Raw genomic sequence first — 26,915 nt, 5'->3', positions numbered from 1 at the left:
ACTTAATCCTTAAACTATCCAGCTGGACTACTCTAAGTTGTTACAGTAAAATCTATCCTACAGCTAAGTATACTGAGGTAACTGAGATCAAGCATTTCTCTCAAGACAGTGAAACCTGGAAGAGAACTTTGATGCGTAAACCTGTAAGCTCCCTGTGGAGAGCACTGGCCTGAGCCCTGCGGATCTGCCATACTGCAAGTGGATATGCAACCTTACAGAGATGCTCTATGTATGGAGCTGGCACAGCACTAGCTTCATGTTGTGTTTTAGCTAATAAACCCTGACCCTGGGCTAGGATAGCTAGATCACCCAGCATTCAGGCAGCTTCATGTCCTGCCAGCTCAGAAAAGCCTGGTGCAAATGATCCTGCACTTGCAGTTGGAGGGTTAACATAACCAGAGGTACCTCACATCTGTCTGCTCCTGCCAGTGTTGATATGTTGATATGTCTTCAGTCCAGCATCCAGAATCCCACACTTGTACCTGCAGAATAGCTTTAGGATTGGATCTTCTGTAGGGCTGCCCTGCTCAACACCCAATCTCAACAACAAAGCCAAGCCTTCATCACTTCATAAGCCTCCAGCCCCCACCTGGTTTATCAGACAACATGGCAAAGTTTTCAAAGGACATTCTTTCAGTGGGTACAATCTCTGCCCACAATTCAAATGGCAAAAGTAAATAGCGTACTGCCACCTAATTAGGCATCTCAGTTTGAGGACTGCTCATAATACATGTTTTCACTCACTGTAAATCCATACAGGATTATGATTTATTTTGTCAGTTTTCCTGTGCTGGTGCTTCTAGTCTCATTAGCTGCAACTCAAATTTGGGTGATTCACTGTCTTTACTACAGATCTATAGTGTATCCCAAGAAAGCTGCTTAGCCTTTATTTGCTTCTCCATCTATACAAGAGGGATAAAGATTTTATCCATCCTTCAGAATTATAGCTGGGAAAGTCTGTTAAGTGTTGGTAATAAGCAACATTACTTTGGGAGAGGGCTGTGAAATGGTGTTTGCTTTGGATGTGAAAGTCATCTTCCTCCCTTAGAAAATAACATGTTGCATTTGAAACTTCTGCTGATCAGTGCATTTTTCATTTTTAAAAAAGGGCAGGTTTGGGCTCAAGATAAAACGAAGGGTTTCTTGATCAGGAGCAGCCTTGTTCTGCACAGTTTGCTCGGCATCCCCCTTTCCTCTCGGTCGCACTGGTGAGCTTCTCCACCTGGTGGAATAAAGGAGAGTGACGACTATGTCTGCCTGCAGTACAGGAAAGCTGGACTTTTTCTTTCTAACATTCAAGATTTGACAGAGAACAACTACACCATTATTATCACAAGTTGTTTATCTGGCAACCTTCCAGATTAATTGAGGGAAACACAACATAAAAGACTAGTGTATCTTGCAGACCTTTCCATTAAGGAATTAATTTAATCTTGCTGCCAAATTAGCTATGCAATTATATGGTAATACATCTCATCATTAGAGGACTGCCGAGTTATTTGTATGACTGAAACGACATGATGCCCGATGTTCCGTTGGCATACTGACTGCAGCACTGAGTCATTTAGCAGCTATTCTGTTTTCATTCTGCTCACCCACTCTTGTCACCTCTTGACTCAGTCCTCTCTGGATAGCCCCTGGCTGTTGTAAACAGCCCTGCTGCGGCCTGGGCAGAGCCTGGATGTGGTTTCTGGTCCCTGGAGTGCACTGTCCTGAGCAGATTCCAGTCTGAATCCTTCTGCAATTCAGCCCTTCAAATTCTCAAACCCACATAGATCTCCCCCAAGTTTTCGGCTGCACAGTTAATCTCAGCCCTAGAAAAGCGTAACAGCAAGAAAGTAGGTGTTTTAGTAGAGGGGGGTTAGTTGAGAAGTTTTGTATGTTGTTTTGTTGTGGGTTGTTTTGTTTCTTTAAAATCACAGATACTTTCTAAAAAGGAAAGTACAAAAAAAAAGCCTTGTTGGTGGGGTCAGCATGGGTGGAAGAAATCCAGAGAATATTTCTTTCGTCTTTCCTCCTCATCTCTTAGGTTAACTTCACCCATTATTCATAGAAACAGTCACTTTTTCAAGTTTAGTGAAATTCCCTTCTGCCTTCTCTCTCCATGGCCATGGACTGATCTCTCTTCATGGGAAGGATCCCTCTTCAAAATCTCTTCTGATTCTTCCCTGCCACAACCACGGCACCAAAATTCAGTGTGCCCCAGCATTAAAGAGGCTGTTGTTTTGTACAGACAGACTGGTAATCAAGGAGTCGCTGGCATAAATTTCTCTCTAGTTAGTCATGCAAGTGATTTTTAAGCACTTTTCCAGAACTGGCAACCTGCTGAGGTCAGTTTTGTCATCATAGGGTACAAAAGTACAGGCAGCACAGAAAATGGGAGAAGGGTACAAAAAATGGATGTGGAAGAGGCAGGGAGTCATCATTCTACAGTTATATCCTACTTGTGTATTCTTTTATGGCTGCTTAACTTAAAAAACAGCAAATATGTGAAATGAGAAGAAGCTTCTGTTTGTTAGTTTGGTACTGAGGTAGCCACCCTTAGAGAGCTAGTGGAAGTTTTCATCAATGCAGGATGAAAATCAAACACAATAGACAAAGAAACAAATGATCTACAAGTGATACAAGGGAATTCATCAGTAATATTTAACTTCAGTTTGAGGGTCATTCGGAGCCAGAACATGTAAAAGAGTGATGTCAAACTCCTGGGAAAAAAGCATTATATTAAAATAAACACTGGTTCTTCCAAAAGCTTATAAAGTTTCTCATCAATGTATTCCTTTATAAATACAATAATAACTAAGATGATAAGAATTACCTTCAGCAGTATGTGAAGCTAGGAAGCAGAAGTAGTTTTAAGAGTACTTTCCAGGCTACATTCTCATCTAGATAGATCAAGTGAGACAGGAAACTTCTCATCCATTAATGTCAGCTCTGTAACATGAAGAGATGATTTATTTATTAATACTCTGTAAGACTATGACTTCTTCACAGAAAAGCTAGGACTTAATATGAGCTTTGCTGTGAAGAGAGTTGCAGGATCAGACACTCAACTTGTTTCCTCCCTCAAGATATTTTAGGTGCACAGAATATGTAAACAATTTCTTCGCCTTATTTATTCCATTATAAATGAGTGGCTGTCTGATTTCTGACAGGATGGGAAAGCTGACAAATCCATTAAATAAAACATGTCTATTTAAAGCCAAAAGGGAAAGAAAGTGAGAAATCCTTGAAAATAAATGTCAGGGTCCAAAGCCACATAAAGTCTAGTAATTTCCAGTTAAAGCTGTTGCACCAGTCATCAGATTTTGCTAACTGCCCTCAGCACTCAGGCTACTAGCTCTCTCTGCTTCTTGGTTTATCAAATATTGAAAGCCAAGACATTTTACAAAACTTAAGTTCTAACATCGAACATCAGAAGATGCTCCGTGCCATTTTAATCAGGATACAACTGATGAAACAGAAACAACATTTAAAATCAATAGATGTCAAGCCATGTTAGGTGGCAGCTGCTCATTTTAAACATTAAAACAAGTCCAAGAAATGTTCTTTCCATAATTACTATATTTAAATGGAAAAAAGAGGAAAAGCTAGATTAAAACTAACAGCCAGATATACCAGCCTTAGCCTGCTACTTTGCATCTGTTAGCAACGAAGCTGGAAAGCCCACCTAAATGCATGGTAAATCAGAATTTCCTTCTGCTTTGCTTCCACTGAGCAGTACAAAGCAGCCAGATTCATTTGATTTTGAAAGCATTCAATTAACTTAAAATACTGCTCATTTCTACATGAAGTTGTCTCTGTTCTGGGAGGTTGGTTTTTTGGCTTCAACTCACTGTATTTAAATAATTTCAGCTAAAGTCAGATTATCTGATAATGGATGAATCACCTCTAGGTCATTAGCAACTATATCTCCTAAAGTTTGCATTGAACTCCAAGTGAATTTTAAAGGAAATTGATGTTTTTCTCCTTCACCTTCTGGGCCTGCTAGTAACAAGAGTGTGTGTGTCTAAGCCAAGACCTCAACAGATAAAACACAGCGTGAAAGTGGCAGCTGTTCCGTAGAGGCTTGAGTCAAAAGCCTGAAGGTACAGTCAGGCTTCTGAGGCTCAGCCACTACCAGATAATTAGTCTTTCATTAAAGCTCAGGATCTGCATGTTGAATTAATTCCCTGAAGCAGCTGGCCAGCAAGAAACTGTCCCACATCCCCTTGTTAAAGCAGCAGGTTAAAAGCAACTCAGCGCTATGAACAGCCCAGAGTGCACGTTATAAAGCCAACTTGTTTTTTTAAATAAGAATAAAATTTCCTATGAATGAGGAAGCAACTAAGTTCAAAATATTTTACAACAGTGGACAAGTATTGTTTCTTTTTTTACAGAGCCCCAAATACTGCTATAAAGTACTTGCTCACCAATATAGTTATTTTTATCTTACGTACTTCAAGAAATGTGCAAAAAGTCACCAAATTCTTCTGAGGTACAATGAAACACCTGCCTGAGAGCACACAGTAGTCTTACACTACGGTTTGAGAAAGTGAGGGAAAAATCTGAATCCTTCTGAAATCAGAAGACAAATCTGTTAACCAGACTTTTCCTCATAGTCACACACAAAAAAACCCCAGTATTCATTACAGGCTATTCATCTAGTTTTGTTTTCTAGTTGCCAAGGATCTTAACCTGTGAGCATGGAAATGTGCAACCTTCAGGTCCTTTCATATTAGGGCAGATATGGGGATGGTAATGTTATAAATTCTGTAATATTTATTAAATGTACAAATATTTATTTAGAAAAGAAAAATATTTGGCAGTGTTCCATGATCTTCAACAAATTTCCAGAAAGTTGAGTATCTTCCCTGCTGAACATTCCTGTACCCTACTAATATATAAATGCTCCAACTGCAGAAGAAAAATATAAAGTTGGCACCTGGTAGTCTACACCAGGAAACAGCAAGCTGGACAAGATGGGGGTTTTTAATGATCATTAAGTATTTTTCCTAATAACAAAGGTTCCTTCCTTCATCTGGAGCATTTCTAACTACAAAAATAAAATACGGGTCCTGATTTGTGAGCACGTATGGTTGCTGCCTCAGAAATGCAATTCAGATGTTGATAACAACAAGTTAAACGTAATGTAGGTTCCAGAGGAAATTATTCCAAATTTTATCTTCCATCAGTTCCATTTAGAAGATTTCAGGAAATTATTTTTAAGCATTTTTTTTAAGCTCCAGTGGCTTATGCAAGAGCTCCTATTGTTAACCTAGATGGAAACCATTTTTCCAGCTAGCATTTTACATCATTTAAAAAAGAATCTATTGCTGAGCATGAATACACAGCTTAGAATTTCAATTTGATTGGTATTGTCCACTGAAGTACATCCTGTGAACTGATTATCTCCTCATTCCTCTAAATAAAGATCTGAAAAGTCCCAAGGTTTTTTAAGCATCTCTTGCAGCAAATGATGAGTTTGCCGCAAGGTCGGGCCCTAATTGCCCTGCTGGCAGCCCTTACCGAGGCAAATGTTAGCATGTGCTTCAAGGGTCACATTTTTATATCTCTTCCACTGTAAAAGGGAAACTTCCTGAAATGAGTGAATTTTCCCTGACCCAGTTTCAGTCTGATGGAGGTGCCCAATGCAGAACAGTCCAAACGAGCAGGCAGGAGATGCTGCCTGTGTGGCTGGTGTGTGGAAGCTGGGCACAGCCAAAGCTGCACCTCTGCAGAAGCAGTCCTGGACCTGCACCCTCTGGTACCTGAGGAGAACATCCTATTCCAAGGGAACTAGCTGTAAGAGAACGGGGTATCATAAACTTAAGACTATTTCTTTCCAGTCTCACATGTGTACACGTGCTTGTAGGTGGCTCAGAAAATGTATTAGGTATGTTATTGATCTGGGGCCTATCAGCTCCTAAAAATTAGTGTCTGCCAATGGCGTGTGAGAAAGTCTATTCAGGTATCGCAGCTGGATGACACTGTCACTAATAGTAAAAGACAGCTGACCTGGTTCATAATTAACATTCCTAGTTTCTATTAGTTTCACCATATCTGGCACTGATGATGATACTGCACTGGAGCAACGGTGATCCAATTCAAAATGACACTGACAAGGCATTTTTCAGATGTTGTTGAATTAATAATTTACATTTTCTGTTAGCCACTATCCCCTGGCAGCCTGTAACAAGATTCTGCTTCTCGAATCGATTCTGCCCCCTGTTCCCACCCTCTTCTCTCCCTTCCTTGCACCCTGCGGTTACCCACTGTAAAAGCAGAGTTACTCAGAAGGACTGCACAGGCCAGTTTTCCCCCTTTTTGTTCACCGTCAGTTTACGTGCTGGTTTATTATTCTAGGATATCTGTGAGTGCTGAATGCCCTAGTTTGTTATTCCAGTGACATCTCCTCAACTTCAAAAAAGACCAAAGAGTTTATCTTTTCTTTTCCTCCTAAATTCCTGACTTTATTCTCATAACAAAAAAGAAGAAAATAATCTGAACTAAGCCCGAGCTCTTTCTGTTCACTGCGAATTAAATACTAATATCAAATACTGGCTTAGGAAAGACTGCAGTGTTCATCAATACAGTTCCTCTGCACATAAAGTGAAGATAGAGCAGAATTATAAATGTTCATATAACTTCTGTCTGCACAGTGTTCAGCTGTCACAAGTAATTATAATTACTTCACCCCTAGCAAAAGCAGAATTAAACACCTCTGTGCACCATTGTGTCAGTGTGTGAACTGCTTCACACTAGCTTTTAGGATCAATTATTTTGGCATAAAAATCTACAAAGGATGTGTTCATTTTTCTTTCATTCTTTAAGTAGCTTTTAATGCTATTCCCATGGAAACTGCTTACAACCACATGCCTAATGTTTGTGGGTTCAAGCATTATCCAGGAACAGCTCCAGATCAAAAAGCCTGCATCAAAAAGCTGAGTTCATATGGACCATTACCAGCAATTGATAAACACTGATGTTTATTTACTTCATGAGTCAGTACAAAACAGAACTGCTTAACCTAGTGAAGTTTTTAGCAGACAATGCTTATCATTAGATCTTTTTCTCCAGTACAGTTACTTTGCCTGCAATCCTGTCAGAGGCAGATGAAGGCTTTTCTAATAACAGGCAAAATTAGGTTTTGTAACCTCAAGGATGAGAAATACCTTATTTTCAGGCCAGCAAAATTCGGTTTCACTTTGGCAGCAGAACAGCTTCCCCAAAACCATAGTCTCTTGGTTATCTGTGGTGCATGTTGCATCCACTAAAAATCTGACACTTCACAAACAACTAAAAAAAAAACAGGTAGCACCACAGAATGCTGGTTGTTTCTGATTATTAGCAAAACTTTCAGATTTTCAAGGGTTCAATATGTCTGACCCCCAATTAGAAGTGAAATGGTCTACCAATTTATTATTTTTCTTAATTATCTTGAAAGTATTTCTAGAAGGCAAGTGACCTATTAGTATGTGGGGGATGATGTACCATGGAAACCACTTTGGGGTTTCCATAGGACTGGATCTGCTGTTATGGCAGACTGGCTGGTAATTAAGGCACAGATCACTCTTTGATTTATGTCGGGTTTATACTATTGCAACACTATTCATCCAGCTAAAAAAGAGTGTTATCAGGTTGCGTTTCTTTAGGAGCTTTTGGAATCAGGTTGTTTTTTAAAACTTATCCAGGCTTCTGGAATAAGAGGATCTGTTAATAAACAGCTTTTCTTCTAACCTTTCCCTTTTGGGTTTTGTTTGTTTGTTTGTTTCTTCTTTTCTTTGAATGCTTAATAACCTTTGTACAACATCCAAGATCCTTATTTTTTTCCAATTTTTCAGCTCTCCTTTCTGATTACCCATTTAAATTCACATTGCTATATATCCTTGTTCTTCTCTCCCATTTTACGAATTCTAGGTTTACAACAGTGTAATTAAGAATTTGCCCCAGCAAGCTCAAGAGAGAAGGAGTAATAAACAGATAAACTTGCTAAATCCCTGAATAATAAGTGAATTCTCATGTACTATACCATAGGATAACAAATAATGAAGAATGTCTTATTCATTATTAATAAGAAATAATGAATAATGGGAAGTAATACAGCAGAATGGCTTTCCTCCCTCTTTCCCTAGTGCTGAGGACACCTGCAGAGCCCTCCTTCCTCCAGACTTGCTACTGTAGCAGATTTTATACAGTGTTTTTTGAAAGCATATTTTGGCAACTGGATGCACATCTGAAGAACAAGTAAAGAACCTTCTGCAGCAGTTAAAAACTTCAGCAATTTAGTCAATACCTGTCCCTATTCCCAGCAGATATGCTCATACTTGGCAGCAGCTCCAAGTTTTATTAGAAGTCAGGTAACCACATTAGCATACCATCGGGCCTGAAATAATACAGTTTTTTCTCAGCAGAGCTCATTAGCTCAGCATAGAACAGTTACATGACTTCTGGTTATCTCAGAGCCGAAGCAGATTGAGCTCCTATCAGTAAAATGTGCTGTAGGCCTTCTCAGTAAAAAAAATCCCCTCTGTTTTCTGCCCCCACACAGGATGAGGTGCAGCAAGCCTTTTTCCTGATGAGAACTAGGGAGTGATGAATGAGGACCAGCTGGGGACTCAGTTTCCTTAACAGACCTCCTCAATGGCCCACAACATCTACTCCCTCTTTGTTCCAAGGGAGTTGGCTGCATGACTACTATTGAAGTAACCACTTTGCAATAGCAAGTTTTCACACATGGTTTAAACTGAGTCATAAATGCATTGCACAAGCCAGCTCCCAAAACTAGCCCAGCTGTGAAAAGTCAGCAGTGCCATCCATTGACTAAACTTTGTAAGGCATGTGCTTGACAGGGGAGAAATATCTATCAGTGAACAAGCAATATCCCTCCATTCTGCCTTATTGCTATTGCAGATAATTTGCCAAAGAAAGTCTTTATATGTTGGACTCTGGTCTCAAACAAGTTCCTACAATGCCTGCTCTCAAGCAACAGCTGCTAGACGTGTTAAAAGACTTCACTCATACAGACAGAATATCTGCGTTCGCGCTTGTTGACTCATGATGGATGGGTGCTTGTGCCAGCTAACTAGTGTCACAAGAAGAGCATGACAAGTCGCAGGGTGATCACATGCCCAGAGTCAAAGAACAGGCTCTTTTCTTTTCTCCTACTGAGATCATATAACAAGCACGACCATAGTGCAAGATCAGAACCAGGTACAGTAACATGACACCAGTAATACGGCTAGTACCAGGGTGATCACATGCCCAGAGCCCAAGAAAAGGCTCCTTATTTTGTAAGATCTCAAAGCTGACAACCCTATACAGAATTACTCTCTTTATAAGTGGTCCTACTTTATCCAACCACACTCGAAAATATGACACAAATCTTTTGTAAGTGATAGGTTAGATGCAACTGTGGTTTGTAATCTACAGTGCTCTCTAGCTATGGGCTCATATTACAAGCTACTCTCATCTATTAAATGCTTATATCAATGCAAGTACTATTATTATTTAAGGTTTGGTCATTCAAAGTAGTTACAATTTTGGGTGTATCTCAAATTCCGTCTGAAAAGAAGAGCAGAAGACACCAAATGAAGGCACAGTCTCCTCCTGCACCTGCTCCTCCTTCTGGTGTCAGGAAAATTACTGATGCAATTCTTCTGATGCAAGAACAGAGATAAGGTACAAGCATGGGGACCTTATCTGCAAAAGGCTCTCTTGTTGCACTGCTCCTAAGTGCTGGCTCTGCAGAGCAGACAGAAGTTAAGGACCACCTTGGCCCCTTTAGCCATGCCTTTAAGGAAGTTTACAGGGTTTTTCTCCTTATGGCCAATAACATCAGAACCTCTTTGGCAAATTAAAGGTGTATATTCAAAAGCTGCAAGGTAAACTCTCTTGCATGTATCAGAGTACAGACTGGGTGCGTCACTCACTTTGAAAGGATGTGTCCCAGTGCAGCAGCATAACCAGCTGAAAGATGTGGCAACAATTTCCAGTAACCTCATACAAATAGGGGCTAATGACTGCGTTTAGTAATTCACATCAGCCTTTTCTGAGTACACTGCAGATTGAATATTGCATTGCACTGAGTTGTTTGGCCAGAATCCTATTATGGCATTATGCAGTGAGAGGTAGAAAAGAGGGAATCTGGCCTTGACTGTTACTTGTTTCATCCAAATAGGCTGACAATTTGTTTTATAGCAATATTGGTAAGGAGTAAAGGGCAGGAAAATTTGCACTTGAGAATCTGAGTCATGGGCTGCTACAACCGAATGTTATCAACTATTTACATAGCTTTTAAGCCTGAAGGGGAAGAGGACAACCTGCTTTTTTATTTGTGAAAACAATTTGAAATTGCTGAACATTTAGAAAAACAAACACAAAACATGTCTCTCGCCTAATTTTTCCTAAGTTCTCATGAAGCTAAATTATGATCAGTACCGCAGTGAGACAAATGGAAAAATAAAAGCTAAAGGACTCTACGTGGATTTGAAAGTCCATGGGAATCAGAAGAGTGTCATGGAGTCTCTCAAAACAGATGAGGCAGCTACTCAAAATGAGATTTATTCTCATCAAAATTGTTTAGCAGTCCAAAAAACATCAGTAACAGGTTTGGATGCCTGTCAGACAGAACCAACACTACACAGCCAACTTCAGAATTCCCAAGCTTTAGAAGGATGACCCAAAATGCGCAATCACTCACCCAATAAGGCGAGGGCTGTCAACCTCAAGAAGTTTCCTTAGCCAGCAGCTCAACCTAAGGGGAGACTCCCCAGCTGCAGGCCTGCTGCTCTGAGGAGGACTGACTCAATTTGCCCTCCGATGAGACTCCATCTAGAACTTAGTCGAATCTGATCTGTGGTCACATATGGTCAGTGGTCTAGAAACATCTCTCGACCGAGGTGCTTCATTGGCTGTGGGCTTTGTCTGTCAACCAAACAGCCTTGCCTTTCCTATCCCTCGACCGAGGTGTGTACGTGACCACAGTCTCCATGTGGCAGGGCAGCTTGACCCCCAAACCGCAGCTTCTAGAACTCTTTTCTTTCAGCGGTCAAGGAGTTTCGGTCTTTATCAGGGCAGGTATACCTGCCACAAAGAGGTGTAAAACAGCTTGAGGAGGCAAAGCAGTTTAAACATTCAGCTTCCAAATTTGGCCCCATAATTTTTCACAAAATACCACTTTACCCATTTTAATAGCAGCAGACGTTAAAAAGAATTCACTAAATAGCACCGTTTTGCATCCCTCTCTGTGTTATAGTCATCAGCACAAGACACTGCACTTTTGCTGGGCTAGTTGACTTCATCTGTTTTAAAAGTTTGATAGCTTTTTTCCACAGGTACAGGTCTAAAGCAGACACCTCTTCTCAGAGTGGGTTGCACTGAATGATAAATTAAATAGCCATCTGAAATCTTATCCAAATACCAAACCCCAGTTACCTGAATGAATTGTTTGCACTTCACTGCAAAATAAATATCAATCTAAGGGTAGAAGATGGTAGCTTCTTCACAGACATGAGGAATGGAAACTTTGCTGGATACCAAAAAATGTGACTTGAGTTAAATGTTAAAGCCTGTCTTCCAAACTGTGAATGGGTACGTGATAACATCTCAAGAACTAGCAGTGGGCACAGCAATTATTGCTGCTTCAAATGTAACCCAGGTTAATAGTTACTGAAAGGTGACTTCTATGAAGTAAGTTGTGTGTGTCCTCAGTGCAGCATTATTATGCAGAGCTAGGGCAAAAAGGCCAAGAACTGTTTGGACATGGAGACTGAGTTACCCTCCACATTAGGGTGAAACACATTAGTGGGTGCCAAGGAAGCTGCTTCTGCTGCCACTCCCCGTAGTTTATCTGTTCTGTGAAAAAATAACCTTGCTTTGCTGGGGCTATCAACCCTGCACCTAGCAGGAGACATCAGATGCGATTTTCACTGACACATCCAAATGGCTATACAGCACACCATCCAACTGAAAAAACATCTCATCAGAAGATTACTGGAGAGGACTCTTGTGGCAAGAATTGCTCGCTGACTTGTTGTATCAACTAAGACACAAAGATCCTGAAAGAACTATGCTTCCTCCATGAGAAAGAGAGGGACCTTCATTGCTCGATGGCAACAGTCTGCTCACTCACATGCATGCCAAGGACGGGCACGTGAAATCAGCAGCAGGTCACATAAATGCAAGCAATATGGATGTTTTCACTTCTTTTTTCTTCTATTTTTACTTTACACCCCTTTTTCTCAACAAGACTACAGGGTCAAAGAGCAAGACCTGCTTAGTAGGTGAAATTCATCTTTGTGCAGAGGCTCCCACAAATCATCACGTAAATTGCCAGATTAGCTTTTGGAAGGATTTGGGTTGAAGCCATACCTCCCCTTCCTCGGATGACCAGAGCTCTGCAGTGGAAGTTCCCACACTTCTCCAGAGCACTGAAATGACACAGGGCCACACAGTCCCATTCTTCAAGGACTTGCAGGTAAATAAAGCAAGTAATTCCTTCTTTGTTGTCCTGTTTGGAGATTTTTCTCACCCTAAATTCCTCTCACAGACAAAAATATCTCGGCTGGCTTCCTTTGGATTTAGCTATCCTAGCAGTGCAGTCTTCTCCCATTTGAATACAAGATACCAAGTTTTAATGATTTTCCACTGGTTTTGCTTGAGAAAGAAGATGTCCCTGAAAGTTACCTGCATGTACTCAAGCATTCATGACACAGAAATTTCCTACTAAGTATGTTTATAAACTGCATATGGATTCCTCAAATAATAAACAGGCATTGTGTTATACTTTGCACAGATACACATTTTAATTTCAAGGAAATAAAATTTCCTGATATTCTTTTCCTGATATCATTTTAATTCATGTTCATCTTATCAACTACCCACATTATCTCATCTTCATAATTTAAGCACCCTTGGAACATGATGTGAAAAAGCCAATGTACTAAAGAACTAGGCCACTTAAAACTAGTTCACATGCCATGCCCTTAATTTACTATAATATAAAAAAAATTTACTTTAGCTTCTTTTCTGAATGAGGTTCATGATCAGTTCCCAACTTCTCTCATTATATTTATGTACATGGCATTTCTACATTTGTAATAATACTAGATGATACAGCTTCCATCACGCATAAGCAATTGCATCCCCCTCTCATACAGGAACCAATTCCTACTTGTCCATTAGAAGGCATTATATTTTGGAACTATCACATTCACGATCCCTGAATTATTTGTAGATTAAATGATTTGCAAAACATGTAATGAATTTGTTCTCATGCAGTTTAGAGAAGAAGACTTCTAACATTTCTTCATTATCAAAACTGTCACTGTAGTTTGACTAAGACATTATTAAAAGTAAGCTGTTACTGAATTACTAATCACATGTGTCCTTACAAATGAACTTAACTCCTGAACTAGCTCATTGCAGAGTCCCACAAGCATCAATGGCAGTACTTAGCTTGCACTCTTGCCAAACCCCAGATTGAACAATTCTGCAACATGGATTTCCAGTTGCAGAAATTGCATGTTATAGCATACTTCAGTTCTGTCACTGTTCCTACAGCGCTGTAAAATGAAGACAGATTTTGACTTCAAAAAGTCAAATTATGGAAGGGAGAGTGTTATGCAAGCGGTTTATAATAGATATCTTGATAAAGGGTATCCCCTACGCTACTTCATTATAAATGCTCTGATAAAAGCATGACAAACATTTCTGACAAATTACATGAGAATGGTCATTATGGAAAAGCCTTTGTCTCATGGGAATCCAATTGCATCTTCTGGCGACATTTTACTTACTGCCTCTTTGGCAGTCTCTCATCTTAATTCCCAGCTTTACTCTTACTGATGATAAACAGTAACTATGCAATAATAGCATGAATAACACAAAACCAGAGCAGCACTATTTGGCTATTGGAAAATTACAAAAGGAAAATAATAGTAAATCTACATAGCAACACGCTGAGAGATGAAGTGGTGGTTCAGACAGGACACAAATGCAGTGAATCAAGTGCATCATCCATCTAAGTCTATTTTTAAATAATAGATGCCTAAGCCATCTTGATTTGGGGTTCACATCTCAACATGCTCTTGTTTCAGGACTGCTGAACATACTTTTGAGATCTGTAAATATTTTAGCATTTTGTAGCATCCACTTTTTCAGTTTATCTTAAATTTAGCATAGATACCAAAACATTTAGATACATGAGTGCTTGTGAGAAAATGCATGACAGAGAAAGAAGCACATTTATATAAGATAAATTATTAAAGTTTTGCTTGGAAAGTGGACACGTTTTAAAGACTGATATTCTAATTATCAAAGAGCAATAGGACAATTTGAGTTAATTTTAGAAAAATGAAAATTACTAGTCAGTCCTGCTCACTAACAATAGCAATCATCTCAATTTACATGAAAGATAAATGCACTGTATGAGTGTAATAGAGAAATTCAGTAACCAAAAAGTGAATCTCTCCTTCACATTCAACTGCTATTGCGCCCACACTGGTGGATACAAGGTCACATCTTCCCATGGGATCTAGCACGTTAACAGCTAGTAAATACAAGTTCAAGGCAGTTCTTTGTTAGGTCTAAAGCCTTGTTCTCCCACTCACCCCACAAATCAGGTTAGCAAATGTGACGCCCATCTACAAGAAGGGCTGGAAGGAGGATCCGGGGAACTACAGGCCTGTCAGTCTGACCTGGGTGCTGGGAAAGGTTATGGAGCAGATCATCTTGAGTGTCACCATGTGGCACATACAGGACAACCAGGTGATCGGGCCCAGTCAGCACAGGTTTATGAAAGGCAGGTCCTGCTTCACTAACCTGATCTCCTTCTATGACAGGGTGACCCGCTTAGTGGATGAGGGAAAGGCTGTGGACGTTGTCTACCTAGACTTCAGTAAAGCCTTTGACACTGTTTCCCACAGCATTCTCCTGGAGAAACTGGCTGCTCACAGCTTGGACAGGTGCACTCTTCACTGGGTAAAAAACTGGCTGGATGGCCAGGCCTGAAGAGTGGTGGTAAACAGAGTTAAGTCCAGTTGGCTACTGGTCACAAGTGATGTTCCCCAGGGCTCAGTATTGGGGTCGGTTCTGTTTAATATCTTTATCAATGATCTGGACGAGGGGATCGAGTGTACCCTCAGTAAGTTTGCAGTCGACTCCAAGTCGGGTGGAAGTGTTGATCTGCTTGAGGGTAGGGAGGCTCTACAGAGGGATCTGGACAGGCTGGATCGATGGGCCGAGGCCAATTGTATGAGGTTCAACAAGGCTGAGTGCCAGGTCCTGCACTTGGGTCACAACAACCCCATGCAACGCTACAGGCTTGGGGAAGAGTGGCTGGAAAGCTGCCCAGCAGAAAAGGATCTGGGGGAGCTGGTCGACAGCCGGCTGAATATGAGCCAGCGGTGTGCCCAGGTGGCCAAGAAGGCCCGTGGCATCCTGGCTTGTATCAGAAATAGCGTGGCCAGCAGGACTAGGGAAGCAATTGTCCCCCTGTACTCGGCACTGGTGAGGCCGCACCTTGAATACTGCATTTGGTCTTGGACCCCTCACTACAAGAAAGCCATTGAGATTCTAGATGTTCTGGCAATGCCTGAAGATTTCAGGCAGTAAATAACAACTTCGTGGAACTTGCAAATGGGAGATGGCCCCAAGTCCTACTGTTGCAGGCAAGGAGAGGTAAATATAGTTATATGCAAGGAATAAACGTTGGTTATACATATTACAGAGACACCTGCATATCCAGGATAACACATATGTGTGTTTGTGTGGAAGCATTTTCTTGAGCTGTCTTTGAAAGTTGTACCTTCTCCCTTTTGTGTTAGTTACAGTGAGGATAGAGCTAATGTCTTTTTCCCTGCACTTGTAAACTATCTTGACATGAAGGTATCTTAAGCCCAGGTGTTTGCTTGTTTTTCAATAAGCATATATCATTTGTTGTTTATCGTATTGTTCCTTCCTGCTTCTAAGCAACATCTCCCACAGATATTTTGGAGACAGCAGACAGCCAGACTGTACATATAAAACTGCCAACCCTAATGCTTTTATGCCTCATTAACTGACCTCCTGCTCTTTTCTGCACTTGCCCAAGATTTCTAGATGTCCAGTAGCAGCATAACACATACGCCACAGGAGAGCAGCTCTGTGATCTCTACCACACAATGGCTCTGCCAGCCAAACACAGGGAAGTGTCCAGTGTATATGTGCAGAGCCCTGTGGTGGTCCATGCCAGTGGAACTTGACTGACAACTTCTTTACTGAGATCAGAATTAACTCCTGGGATTTTTCATAATGCAGAAAAAAATTGACAAAATTGTAGTGTGCTATGATTAGAGCATTGCCATGTTAATATCATCTGTCTGCTCAGGTGGTGCTGGTCTATAGTCACAGAAAACACATTAACAAATTGCTTTGGAACAGTAATAAACATAATAAATATGTGAAATTGTGTTCCGAGAAACTATTCTTCTACAAAGCATTCAGAGACAGACTAGACTTATGAAGCAAGAACTAAAGGAAGTGTAAAACCCTAGAACTGGCAGTGCTGTTTTTTATGCCCAGAACAGACTCTATTTTAATGCATGTAAAGCTCTCCCCCTCCAAGATACTCCTTGAAACCCATCTGTTCCGTTGTGCACTGCACTTAACAAGAGCCACCCACCACGCCGTTTCAGCATTGTACCATTCAGTGCTGTCCTGTGCAGTTCCAGCTTGTGCTCCTAAACTGCAAGCTCTTCCGGAGGGAAAAACCTCCTATTTATCTGACACAATTCTGCTATTGTACTCAGCCCTGCATGCTTACATCACTGTAAAAACAACAACACGCCTGAAGAGGAAAGGCTTAGCAACTAGGAAAAGAGAAGTATTTCATTGCTGGAACTTAGCATTCAGACACATTGTTTCAGTACATTAATATAGTTAGTCCAATATCTACCCTTTGCCCCGCAATGAGCAGCCTTGTCTGTCTGTGATGGCAAGAAGCCACCATTTCAGAAAACTGCAGCGATTACAGTTATGGAAAGCCTTGACATTGTGCAGGATAGTGGTCAACTTGCAGATATTAAACCAGTTCAGTAGCATTAACACTGAATGGTTGAAACAGCACAAAACGTCTGGAAATCACCACGGCTATGCACTGATCCTGAAAATTACCCAGCGTGGACAGATCTTGCTCATCAACCAAAACCCTACCGGTCAAAATAGGTTGAAATAACGAATCCCAGAGCTCCACAAGGCACTGGGATTCACCTGCAAGGAATATCCCCCCCACAAGCCCAACATCTACAATTCTCCCACAGTGATGTTATACTTCAATGGTATTTTTAATTCCTACTTTTCCTGTTGTGGTTTTAATAGGGAAACAAGGCTATAAATGTGAGACCTTCCCAGTGTTTGTTGGAAGGCCTCTTCTGGTCTCGGAGATGCTATGAACCCTTTGGGACTGGAAAAACTCTGCATTTGCACTCTGCCCTGCACCATGAAATCTTGGCAAATTAGTAGAGCTCTACAAAATAAAGTCAGTAATTAAAAAAACTGCCTGTACTGTCAGCCCATGCACCAGAACTGCAGCAGCCACGACATTTTAACCACCTCTCCGCTTCAACGTACACTCTGAAAAACGACAGGCATCACCTTCCCTCCGCGCTGACAGGCCTAAATACCGCCGAGGACACTGAAAAGGCAATTCTCCCCTCTTAGCGAGCTACCTGGAAGGCCACACCATAAAGCTGCTGTGGACACGCTCCTACAGCTCCTTCCAAAAGACCGCTGGAGGGGATTTAGCCCGCCAAGACGAGGCAGGGGACTGCCTCACACCGTCCCAAGTGGCAACACACCGCCGTTAGAGACTTTTTTCCCTCAGACTAAAAGCGCGCACCGCTCGCTCCCCCTCAGCGGCCAGCGACACCTGCAACCGCCCTCCCGCAAATAAACCGCCAACCCCGCCCGGCGGCGGGCGCCCTCCCTCCTTAAAGGGGCAGCGTCCTTAAGGACGCTGCCCCTTTAAGGAGGGAGGGCGCCCGCCGCCGGGCGGGGCTGGTGTTCGGCTTGTCAGGTCTGGTCGCCCGCCCGCCCGCCCCGCTCGGCGCGCAGAGTTGTGGCTGCGCTGTTCTCGCGCCGTTGCTATGTACCGCCTGGTGCGCCTGGGCCCGCTGCGGCCGCCGGCCGTTCCGCGCAGCCCCCCGCGTCCCCTCCCGCTCCCCGCCGTCCCCCGCGCCTTGGGCTGCGGTCCCCGCCTCGATGGGGTTGGCCTCAGCCCGCCGCTGCCCCTGGTAACGCTGCGATCCGCCGCCGGTAGCTCCGCCAAGGTAGGTAGGTGGGCGGGGGTGGGGTGTCTGGCAGCCCCCCCCGTGAGGTACTGAGGTGTGTGAGGGGGCAGCGCGGCCTCAGGGCCCGCCTCTGGAGGGAGATGTCTTGGTGGGGAGCGGATGGTAGCTTTGATTAAAGCCCAAGTTGTCCTGTTCTGGAAGTGTTTTCCAGCTTTTTGGGGGTGTGTTCAAGATCAGGGGTTCGGCTGGCCTGCGCTGCCCCCGGGGAGGGGGGGGGGGGTGTTTTCCCTGGGGGCTGCAGAGTTTGAGCACTTCGGGTGAGTCATGAAGGATTAAAAAAAAAAGGGGGGGTCAGTAATTCGCGCAGACACCGAGAAGCCCGGGTGTTCAGGTGGCGGTGGCTGAAAGGGTTTTCTAAAAGTGGCGGGGGTTCAGCCCCCCTGCAGATGGCAGCGGGTGGCAGGGCTGGCGGCGTGCCTGCAGAGTCTGACTGCGCCTTTTCGTTAGCCGAGAGATAAAATACCAACGTGCACCCGCTTAACTGCGTGTTTCGCTGTGCTTTCACCGTTCAGTTGATTTCTGTGGAGACGGGAAGGAAAGATTTTTCTGATTTTGTACCACTCCTTGTTTTGTGTTTGAATTGACTCAGGAAGAACAGCAAATGATGGCCTTACACCTAACTGTTGTTTACACTGCAGTAGATTATTAAATCATGTTTATGCTGGGTGTCTGTAGGAGACAGGGACCTGCTTTCCAGCTGCTTGGGCCAAGATTGTGAACGTGAGCTTTCCATACAGAGCCTCATTTACATCTTAATTTCTACATCTTAATTTGCAGGTTAATTCCTGTAGCCTCATGGCAAAGCATAACATGATGTTTCAGATTTGTTTCCATGCCTTAGCTCATCCAGAAGCTGAGTCTTTGCCTAAATTATGTGAATAAAATTGGCTTTCTAGAAGAAATATTGTAGCAGCATTATATGGAAAATAGGTAGTTTTCTTTGCCAAGTTGTATGTTATTCAGGACATGACCGTGCTGATAGTCCAAATAATATCTGCTGAAGTGGTACTTTTTTTAACACCTTGCTTCGATACCATTCAGAAATTGCCTGGCATGTGAGCCTGAGAGCATGAGTGAATTAAAATGCACTTGGATGGTGAGAACAAGGTACTTTTCAATCCTTATGATCCATCTTGCAAGCATGGCTGTAAGACCCAGAGTTCCTCTGAGGCTTATGTATATCTGTAGGTTGTCAGCTCCTGTTTTCATGGCAGCTATCTGAAGAAAATCTTCATGTTTGGCTCCTTAAATAAATAATGATCATCTTTCTTTGGATGAAAATTTCACTACAAGCTATTAAATCTTAAAATACCATTCAAACCATGCTTGGCTTTTAAGAAAATCACACCATTGAATAAATGACTATTCTTGACTAAGCATGTGATGTTGATTGCATTGTTAGAACAGCTTCTGGCAGAAGGTATTACGAGCCAATTTTGTTCAGTTTATTCAACTCGTTCCATTCAATAACTCAGTATTTAAATTTTACAGCTGGGAGTTAAAACAGAATTCTTCCCTCCTCCCCCCAAACTCCCCTTTGCTATAACAAAACTGAAGAGTAGGAGAATGAGTACTGAAACATGGTGAAGTAGCAGCAATGTAGTACAGCTATGTATGGAATCTGATTACATCCAGTGGCTGAAAGTAATTAGATTAAGCAAAAGAATGGATTCATAGTTAGATAATGAGCTTGCTTAAAAAAATATATATATGAACATTTTTTCCTCTTTACCTTCTAGTATTAAAACTGCTTGGTTTAAGCAACAAAGGATTTCTTTTTCTACTGGGCATTTTTCTTTCTTAGTCAAGTTTCAGTTTCTATTCAACTATGCCTTTGGCTCATGAGCCAAAAAAAAAAAAATTTTAAAAAATCTAACTTTATCCATTATGTTTGAAAATTTTAAAAATACAAGAATCAGAGTAAGTTTAGCTACACGATTCCCTAAATATGTATTTATGGATCAGCATGATTTCCTGTCAAAATGAAATGCAGAGTAACACAAATTATGATTAAAAAAGAGAAAAACAGCAGCAAACATAGGGTTTGGGGGTTTTGAGGGGGTGGTATGGTTGGTCTGGTTAAAATCACTGATTAAAGCGAGTTCATCCTGCCATGAGTGTTGTAAGAGGAGCCTGTCTTGTATCCTAATTTACAATCTCAGCAAGCCCAAAGATTAATCAAAAGTATTTTTCTTCTAATTTGTGTGCCTTGTAATCAGTCCACGGTAGGACAAAGTGGTGCCAGGCACTCAGTAGCTGTACCTGTCCTGTGGGCAGCAGTGGCCTCTAGTGTGGCTGTCATATTGTCATGACTGCTGCTGAATTCAACTGAAAAGAAAGGACTCTTCTAATCTTTCCTGACAGCCACTCACTAATTAGAGAAAAATCCTGAGGTCTTTGTGAAAACATTTTCTTTCTCCAGTTAGTATTTCTTCTATGACAAGTATGAGAAAGTATCCAACAGCTGTCTTGTTACTAGCAGCGTATATGCCCTTCTTTGCCGGCATTGGACTATCAGATTGCTTTGGGGTATATTTTAGTATGAAGTTCTGCATTTTAAATTTACTGAGATAAAAAGCTATCAATAAATTTTACTGTGACAAACATTTTCAGTGAAGTTAGGCTATTTACACCAGCACTGGCATGTCTGTATAGTTACTGTCTGTACTTTGGCAACAGTATTGTTTGTTGCTGTCAACAGTAGCAGTTCCCTGGTTCTTCCTTTTTTCAGCTGATCTACAGAGGGTGATTTACAGGAACTTAAATGTTGGACCCCTTATATCAGTAAGTTGTTAGTAAGCCAGCATCAGTGTGGTATCATGTAGGCTTTCAATGCCATCAGCTGCTTAGCCCTTGAACAAAAAGCACTTATAAGAATGCACTGTACGAAGCTGAGCAGTGGGTGTAAGCAAAGATCTCTTTGGCACCTCAGTGTCATCTCTCAAGCAACTGTGTGGGTGTGCCTTGGCACACATTTGGATCAAATGGAAGACTGGGACTATAATAACCCTTTTTAATGATGAAACTTGCATTGTGTAAGAACTTGCACCAAGCTCAGTGCATCCCTTTGATATGAATAGTTGGGAAAAGGGAGTTTGCATGGGCTCTGCCACAGGCATCTGCTATCATGATGTGAAAGAGCAAAAGCATGTTACTATCTTCCCAAAGCATGCTGAACAGCACTGTATGCAAGCCACTTCTTTCATTATTTCAGATTGGCTCAACCGACTGGAATATGATATTGTGCTTAATGCTAATAAACATTTTTAATGGTTTTCTTTTTAGGATGCAGGTGGTTCCCCCGAAAAGGCAGTCACAGATCCCAGTGGTGAAAACAAGAAACTCAACAAATCCCAGCAGCTGAAACAAGTTTTTAAAGAATACGGTGCTGTAGGGGTTTCATTCCATGTTGGAATTTCATTAGTATCTCTAGGAATTTTCTACCTGGCTGTGTCAAGGTGAGGTTTGCACAATTTTGTCTGTAGCCTCTAGGTAATGGTTTAGCCAAGAAAAATATCTTACCATTGTGCTTATTTCTGGAAGGAGACATGTACTCTATGCCTGTTTGATCTATACACAGTAATTTTCTGAATTTGGGGTATAGATGGATCCATTTATAATGGAGATTAGATCCATGCCTGATGAGGTAGGAGAGAAGATAGATGTACATGATCTTCTTGCATAGGTTCACGATCCATGGTGGTCAGGTGAAAACAGCAGAGTAGAGACTGCACCAGAGTAACTAACCAAATGAGAGAATTTATTTTTGTTCTGCAGAGATATCTTTTCTTCTCAAACAGTAGTATGGTCTGCAGAGATGGAGCCATACAAAAGTGCTGGAGCTTAGAGATAAATTTGTTTTTCTTGGTGTTGAACTCACTTTCTGTAGTTGAACTGCAGAAGGCAATGGCCACTAAAACAGAATTAGATTAAAAAAAGAAAACACTAGGTAACTGTATAGGAGTCAGGCGGGAAATTGTGTATGTAGCTTCTGGTGGGAATGCATCAGTTATAAATATGTCTGTTGAGCATGAGGTGTTTCAACTGAGGAGATGGGGAAACACATTGTTTCTCAAAACATTCCCTGCCACTTACTTTTGCCTTCAGTGGGGATATGTGAATGCCCGATTTCTCTAATTTACTACATCATGGCACAGGGTGACAATGAAAATTTTTTCCTTCAGGTATGATTTAACTCCCAGTTACAAGATATTATACTGCCAAATGAAGGTGGTTGCAGTAACAACTTATTTTGGAAAATTACTCCAAACATAGGAACCTTGATGAAAGCTGCTATGGCTGTAGAAAATTAAAATATTGATGGATTTGGTGGATAATGCTTATTTGAGATCTATAATACTTCCTTCGCTTGCTAGATTTTAGATAAGATACTTGTCATTTTAGCAGCTTTGTACTCCTCTGTTAGAACACTCTAAGCCTAACAACAGGTACCTTATTTGGTTTGGGTTGATCTATATGTGATAAATTTCATCAAGACACAGAGTAGGCTTTATTGCAAATTTTGGGAAGATGAATTTCCAACACAAATTCACAAATTTCTAACTTTTTTAAAATTCAAAAGTAAAGAAATAAATTATTTTATCTCCAAAGGTTGAGCATGGGACCGAGTATTCTCCATGCACATGCTGCAGTTATACAGCTGTAAAACTAAGAACAGACTTCACTTCACAGGGAACTTGTCAATTTAAGTAAAAAAATGTGCATCTGAAAATATTGCATGTGTTGTTGCTACAGAAGTAACTTAAGCTGTTAATGCTGAAATAATTAATTGTTTTTATTAAACATCTAATTTGAACATAAATTCCAGAGTTGGAAGTGTGCCATATTAAATTCCCTGAAAAAAATAGCACTGTATATTTTTTAGCATGCAACCTTGAAATAAACTAAAGAAATCTTGTTTTCTTTTTCCCTAGTGGTGTGGATATGACTGCAGTTCTCTTCAAACTTGGTTTCAGTGAGTCATCATTACAATCTAAAATGGCTGCTGGTACAAGCACATTTGTGCTGGCATATGCAGTTCACAAATTGTTTGCTCCAGTACGAATCAGCATCACTGTGGTTTCTGTGCCATTTATTGTCCGATACTGCCGGAAGATTGGTTTCTTCAAACCTCCTGCCCCAAATCCATGATTTCTTACTAGTTTTTACTCTTTTTAAATGCTCTATATCCATGTAGATTTTCGGATTGCTAAAGTTTTTTAAAAGACTTACGTGGATTCATGTTAATGCTGACCTCCTCTTGCATTTCTTACTTGTTCTTTCAGGTAAATGTTACACTGTGAAAAGTGCTGTCCTCCTTTCCCTTTTGCCACCTCTTCTTCAGAAAAACCTGTTAAAATGGTATCTGGTTTCCACTGCAAGTGGTAATATAAATGCTTGACAATGAGCAGTCTCTTTAGAACACGCAGTTCTAGGTCTTTATAATCTAGTTTTTTGGGCCTTAACATTTCTCTTGTCAAAAGAGAGTGGCCATGTTAGTTTATTAGTGTAGTTGGGAAACAGACTAAGATTCTCTTCTGAATAGTCTGTGGAATAAACAATATCCTACTGTATGAATAGTTCTTTTGGTAAGTGTGTATATTGGAATCTAAGGGGGTAGGTGAGTGTTTCTTTGTTATAAAAGGCATGTATTAGAGCCCTGTCTTGCAGCACCACACACATGCTGAACTAACTTAAGTGGCAGTACCTGTATGCTTAATTATTACACAGTGATAATTGTTTTATCCAGAATAGGTGATGCACTGTTCTGAAACTACAGCTCCTTTGTGGTGCTTCCATGTTTCAAGATTTTATTGTTTGCAAATGTGCTTTGTTTATAGGCTAGGAGCTGGCCTTACTGAAGTCTTTTTTTTTCATGCCTATAGACTCAGAAGGAATCCTGAGTCTACTGAAATCAGTGTAACCAGAATTACCTCCTATGTGAACATATTCCAAAGATCATCAAGTCAGAGGCAAGGTATCTGTGGGTTTTTAATCTATTGAGATCTGGCTTTGTACTGGAGACTTTTTTTTTTAATCTAAAAACTAACCCTAGCAGCTTTCTGCTCCTGTGGATGAAACTCACATCTGCACCTGAAGTCCAGACATTACAATTCATAGCTTCTCAAGAAAAATTCTTATGCTTTTGTCTGACAGACTGTTGAACGTACCAGTTAGAGGTGCTTTTCATTTCCTTATTTGGACACTGTTCCTATTAGAATGTGGTTGCATATGCATTATATTCACATACCACCTTTCAGTTAACCTGAAGACTGGATCCCAAAACTAGGTAGTCAATGTAACATTCTGTGGTAAACCTGAGTTTCAGACTTAGAACTGTGCTTCTGTGAGATGCTCGAGCCAGATCTATCAGTCTTTTGGACCTGTTCCTCCTTCCAGGTCTGCTCTTCTTACATTGTCTTGCTCTGTCTTTGTGCTTACACTTACCCCCAGGTGGCTCTGACAGATCTGTTCATGCAGGAATCTGATTAAAGTAAAATAGCAGGAAATTACCCTGGTGATGACAGTAATTTTTTTTTTCCTGAAATATAGTGAATTAAGAGGAAGGAATCATGTGGTTAGGATGAGAGTTGGCTGAGGGAGGGAAAGAGGAGCAAGTAATTTCTGTTGTTACAAGCAACCTATTAACTCTACTCAGCCATAACATTAAATTGCACCTTAACTCCTTTCCCATTCAGAAAGTCCAATCCATAGCCTGGTTGGATGCACTGAGGATTCTCAGGCTCACTAGTGAGCAAGCAGCATTTGTGCTCTAGAAGATGAGTCACAGCCACATACATCCTTGTACCTCTGTATTATTGCTACCCCTTGGTTAATCAGAGGTTTTCTCTAAGACAGGGAAAACTGGAAGAGGGGTAGTTTACCTCCTCTGCTCTGTGGAAGCAAACAGATACTAGAGACTGCCACCTGAAAACAAAGAACCCATTGGTAAGGGCTTGGTCTCAGGGGGCAGTGCTGTTAGCACAGATGAGGGTTTAGCATCTTAAGATGGAAACAGTTGCAGCAGTGAGTAGGTACAAATGCAAGATAGAGGCTTGATGTATAATGCAAACACAGCCATACGTGACATATGTAAAGATTCATTACATAGTTAAACACTGCTCAAAATACTGACCTTAGGAGCACGGCATACTGAGAATCGGCCTTGCAGTGTGACCTGCTTCCATGAGAGCTGTAAGCTGTGTCACTAACAGAGCTTATATCATGCACAGCTGCTTGGCTTGGAGCAAACATTCTGCTGCTTCATGTACCCATGTGTGCAGAAGGAATGGCTGTCAAGCTCATTTTGACTAGCTGCTTATTAAAAAAAAAAGCCACCAACCACAACATACTGGACTTTGCCCATTTCATGCCTGCTTTGCAGTATGGCTGCTGAAACTGGCAGCTTGTCCAGGGTACTAGCTTCAGCTTGCTGCTATCTAAGCCAGCTCCAACTAGAGCACAAGTTTCAAATCAGCTTGTCCCTCAAGGAAGCTCTGCCTTTATCCTTGACTGATCTGTGTTATTATACCTGTTACATGGATGGAAGCTTATTGCTGAGTGTTTGATAGGTAAAAACTGCACACAGTTGAAGGGTTACCACATTATGACAACATGCAACCAATACTACTGTAGCTTTCTGGGACCTGCTACATTCTAGAACAGCTAGAGTCTTTTAAATTTCAAGTGGGCAGTCAGTATTTATTAAGTGTAAGTTTTACTTGGGCTTATTTTTTTCCTGTTCACAGAAGCCTGTGGTTTTTTTCTACATGCCCTCTATCTTTGTATCAATTTAGGGCAAGTACTGTTACCAAGGATAACGAAAGAATTCCAGAATAGTCACAAGGCATCCTTGTTTTCTTCATTTAATCAGTCATTTCTGATAAGTAAGTTTTGTCCTGAAGTTGATAGAAAATGAATATTCAAGCTTTTTCTTTTTCAAAAAAAAATCTTTCTGTAAAGCAGGAGTCATTTAAAGCAAATGCACCTAAATGTTATTAAAAGTCACCAGCACTAACTAGAGATTTTCTTGCAGTAAAGAAACAGAGCTTCATTTAAATTATGACCAGAATTGAGATTACCTATTAAGATAAATATGGTTGTATAAACTACTGGCAATTTATTTAGATGAAGTTTTTTGCAAAGTATGTTTTAAATTAATTTGAGAATATATTTTGAATTCTAGAATCCTTGCTTGTAAAAGGATCATTTTTTAAAGTGGTTTGTAAAATAGTGAAGATGACCTTAAAGTCTTATAATGAAAATAAAGTAAATTGCTTTCTCTTAGTTTGCTTGAAGAGTTTTACTGGAAGAATAGTTGGTTTGTATGTTTTGGTGGTGAGTTGCCTGACCCTTGCTACCTTTTAGGGAGTAACACCTTACAACACCAGACATTAACATTAGTTCCTGTTACATATCCTGTTTGATAACAATACTTTCCAGACCTTTCTCTTAGAAGTGCTTTCAGACCATGTTGTCTTTGAATAACTGCATTAAAAAAAAAAGGAAGAAAGAAGCAGGCCTAGGTTTCAAGGGTTGTAGAAAACCCATAAGGCAAGTAGCAACACATTTGGTACTTACCTTGTAATCGTGTGTTGTGACTGCAGA

The 26,915-nt window shown here is 41.0% G+C and overlaps 1 protein-coding gene across 3 annotated transcripts; it reads left to right on the top strand.

The window, feature by feature from the left end:
* The first annotated feature begins 18,049 nt into the window (after positions 1–18,049).
* Positions 18,050–26,594, top strand: FAM210B (family with sequence similarity 210 member B). 3 transcript variants are annotated; one of them, XR_011328398.1, is made up of 4 exons: positions 18,050–18,287; positions 21,594–21,766; positions 23,243–23,593; positions 24,194–26,594. XR_011328398.1 is itself a non-coding variant. In XM_069804756.1 (3 exons), exons 1-3 carry the CDS (start codon positions 18,105–18,107, stop codon positions 23,457–23,459), a joined length of 573 nt encoding a protein of 190 aa, XP_069660857.1. In that variant the 5' UTR covers positions 18,050–18,104; the 3' UTR covers positions 23,460–26,594. The 3 variants fall into 3 exon arrangements, 1 of the variants encoding a protein (XP_069660857.1); XR_011328397.1 differs by having other exon boundaries at positions 23,243–23,669; XM_069804756.1 differs by having other exon boundaries at positions 23,243–26,594.
* Positions 26,595–26,915: the final 321 nt, after the last annotated feature.

The sequence above is a fragment of the Haliaeetus albicilla genome, chromosome 2, assembly GCF_947461875.1.
Source record: "Haliaeetus albicilla chromosome 2, bHalAlb1.1, whole genome shotgun sequence".
Taxonomy (NCBI): domain Eukaryota; kingdom Metazoa; phylum Chordata; class Aves; order Accipitriformes; family Accipitridae; genus Haliaeetus; species Haliaeetus albicilla.
The sequence above is the reverse complement of the archived record's forward strand: the minus strand, read 5'-3'. Positions and strand labels throughout refer to the sequence as shown.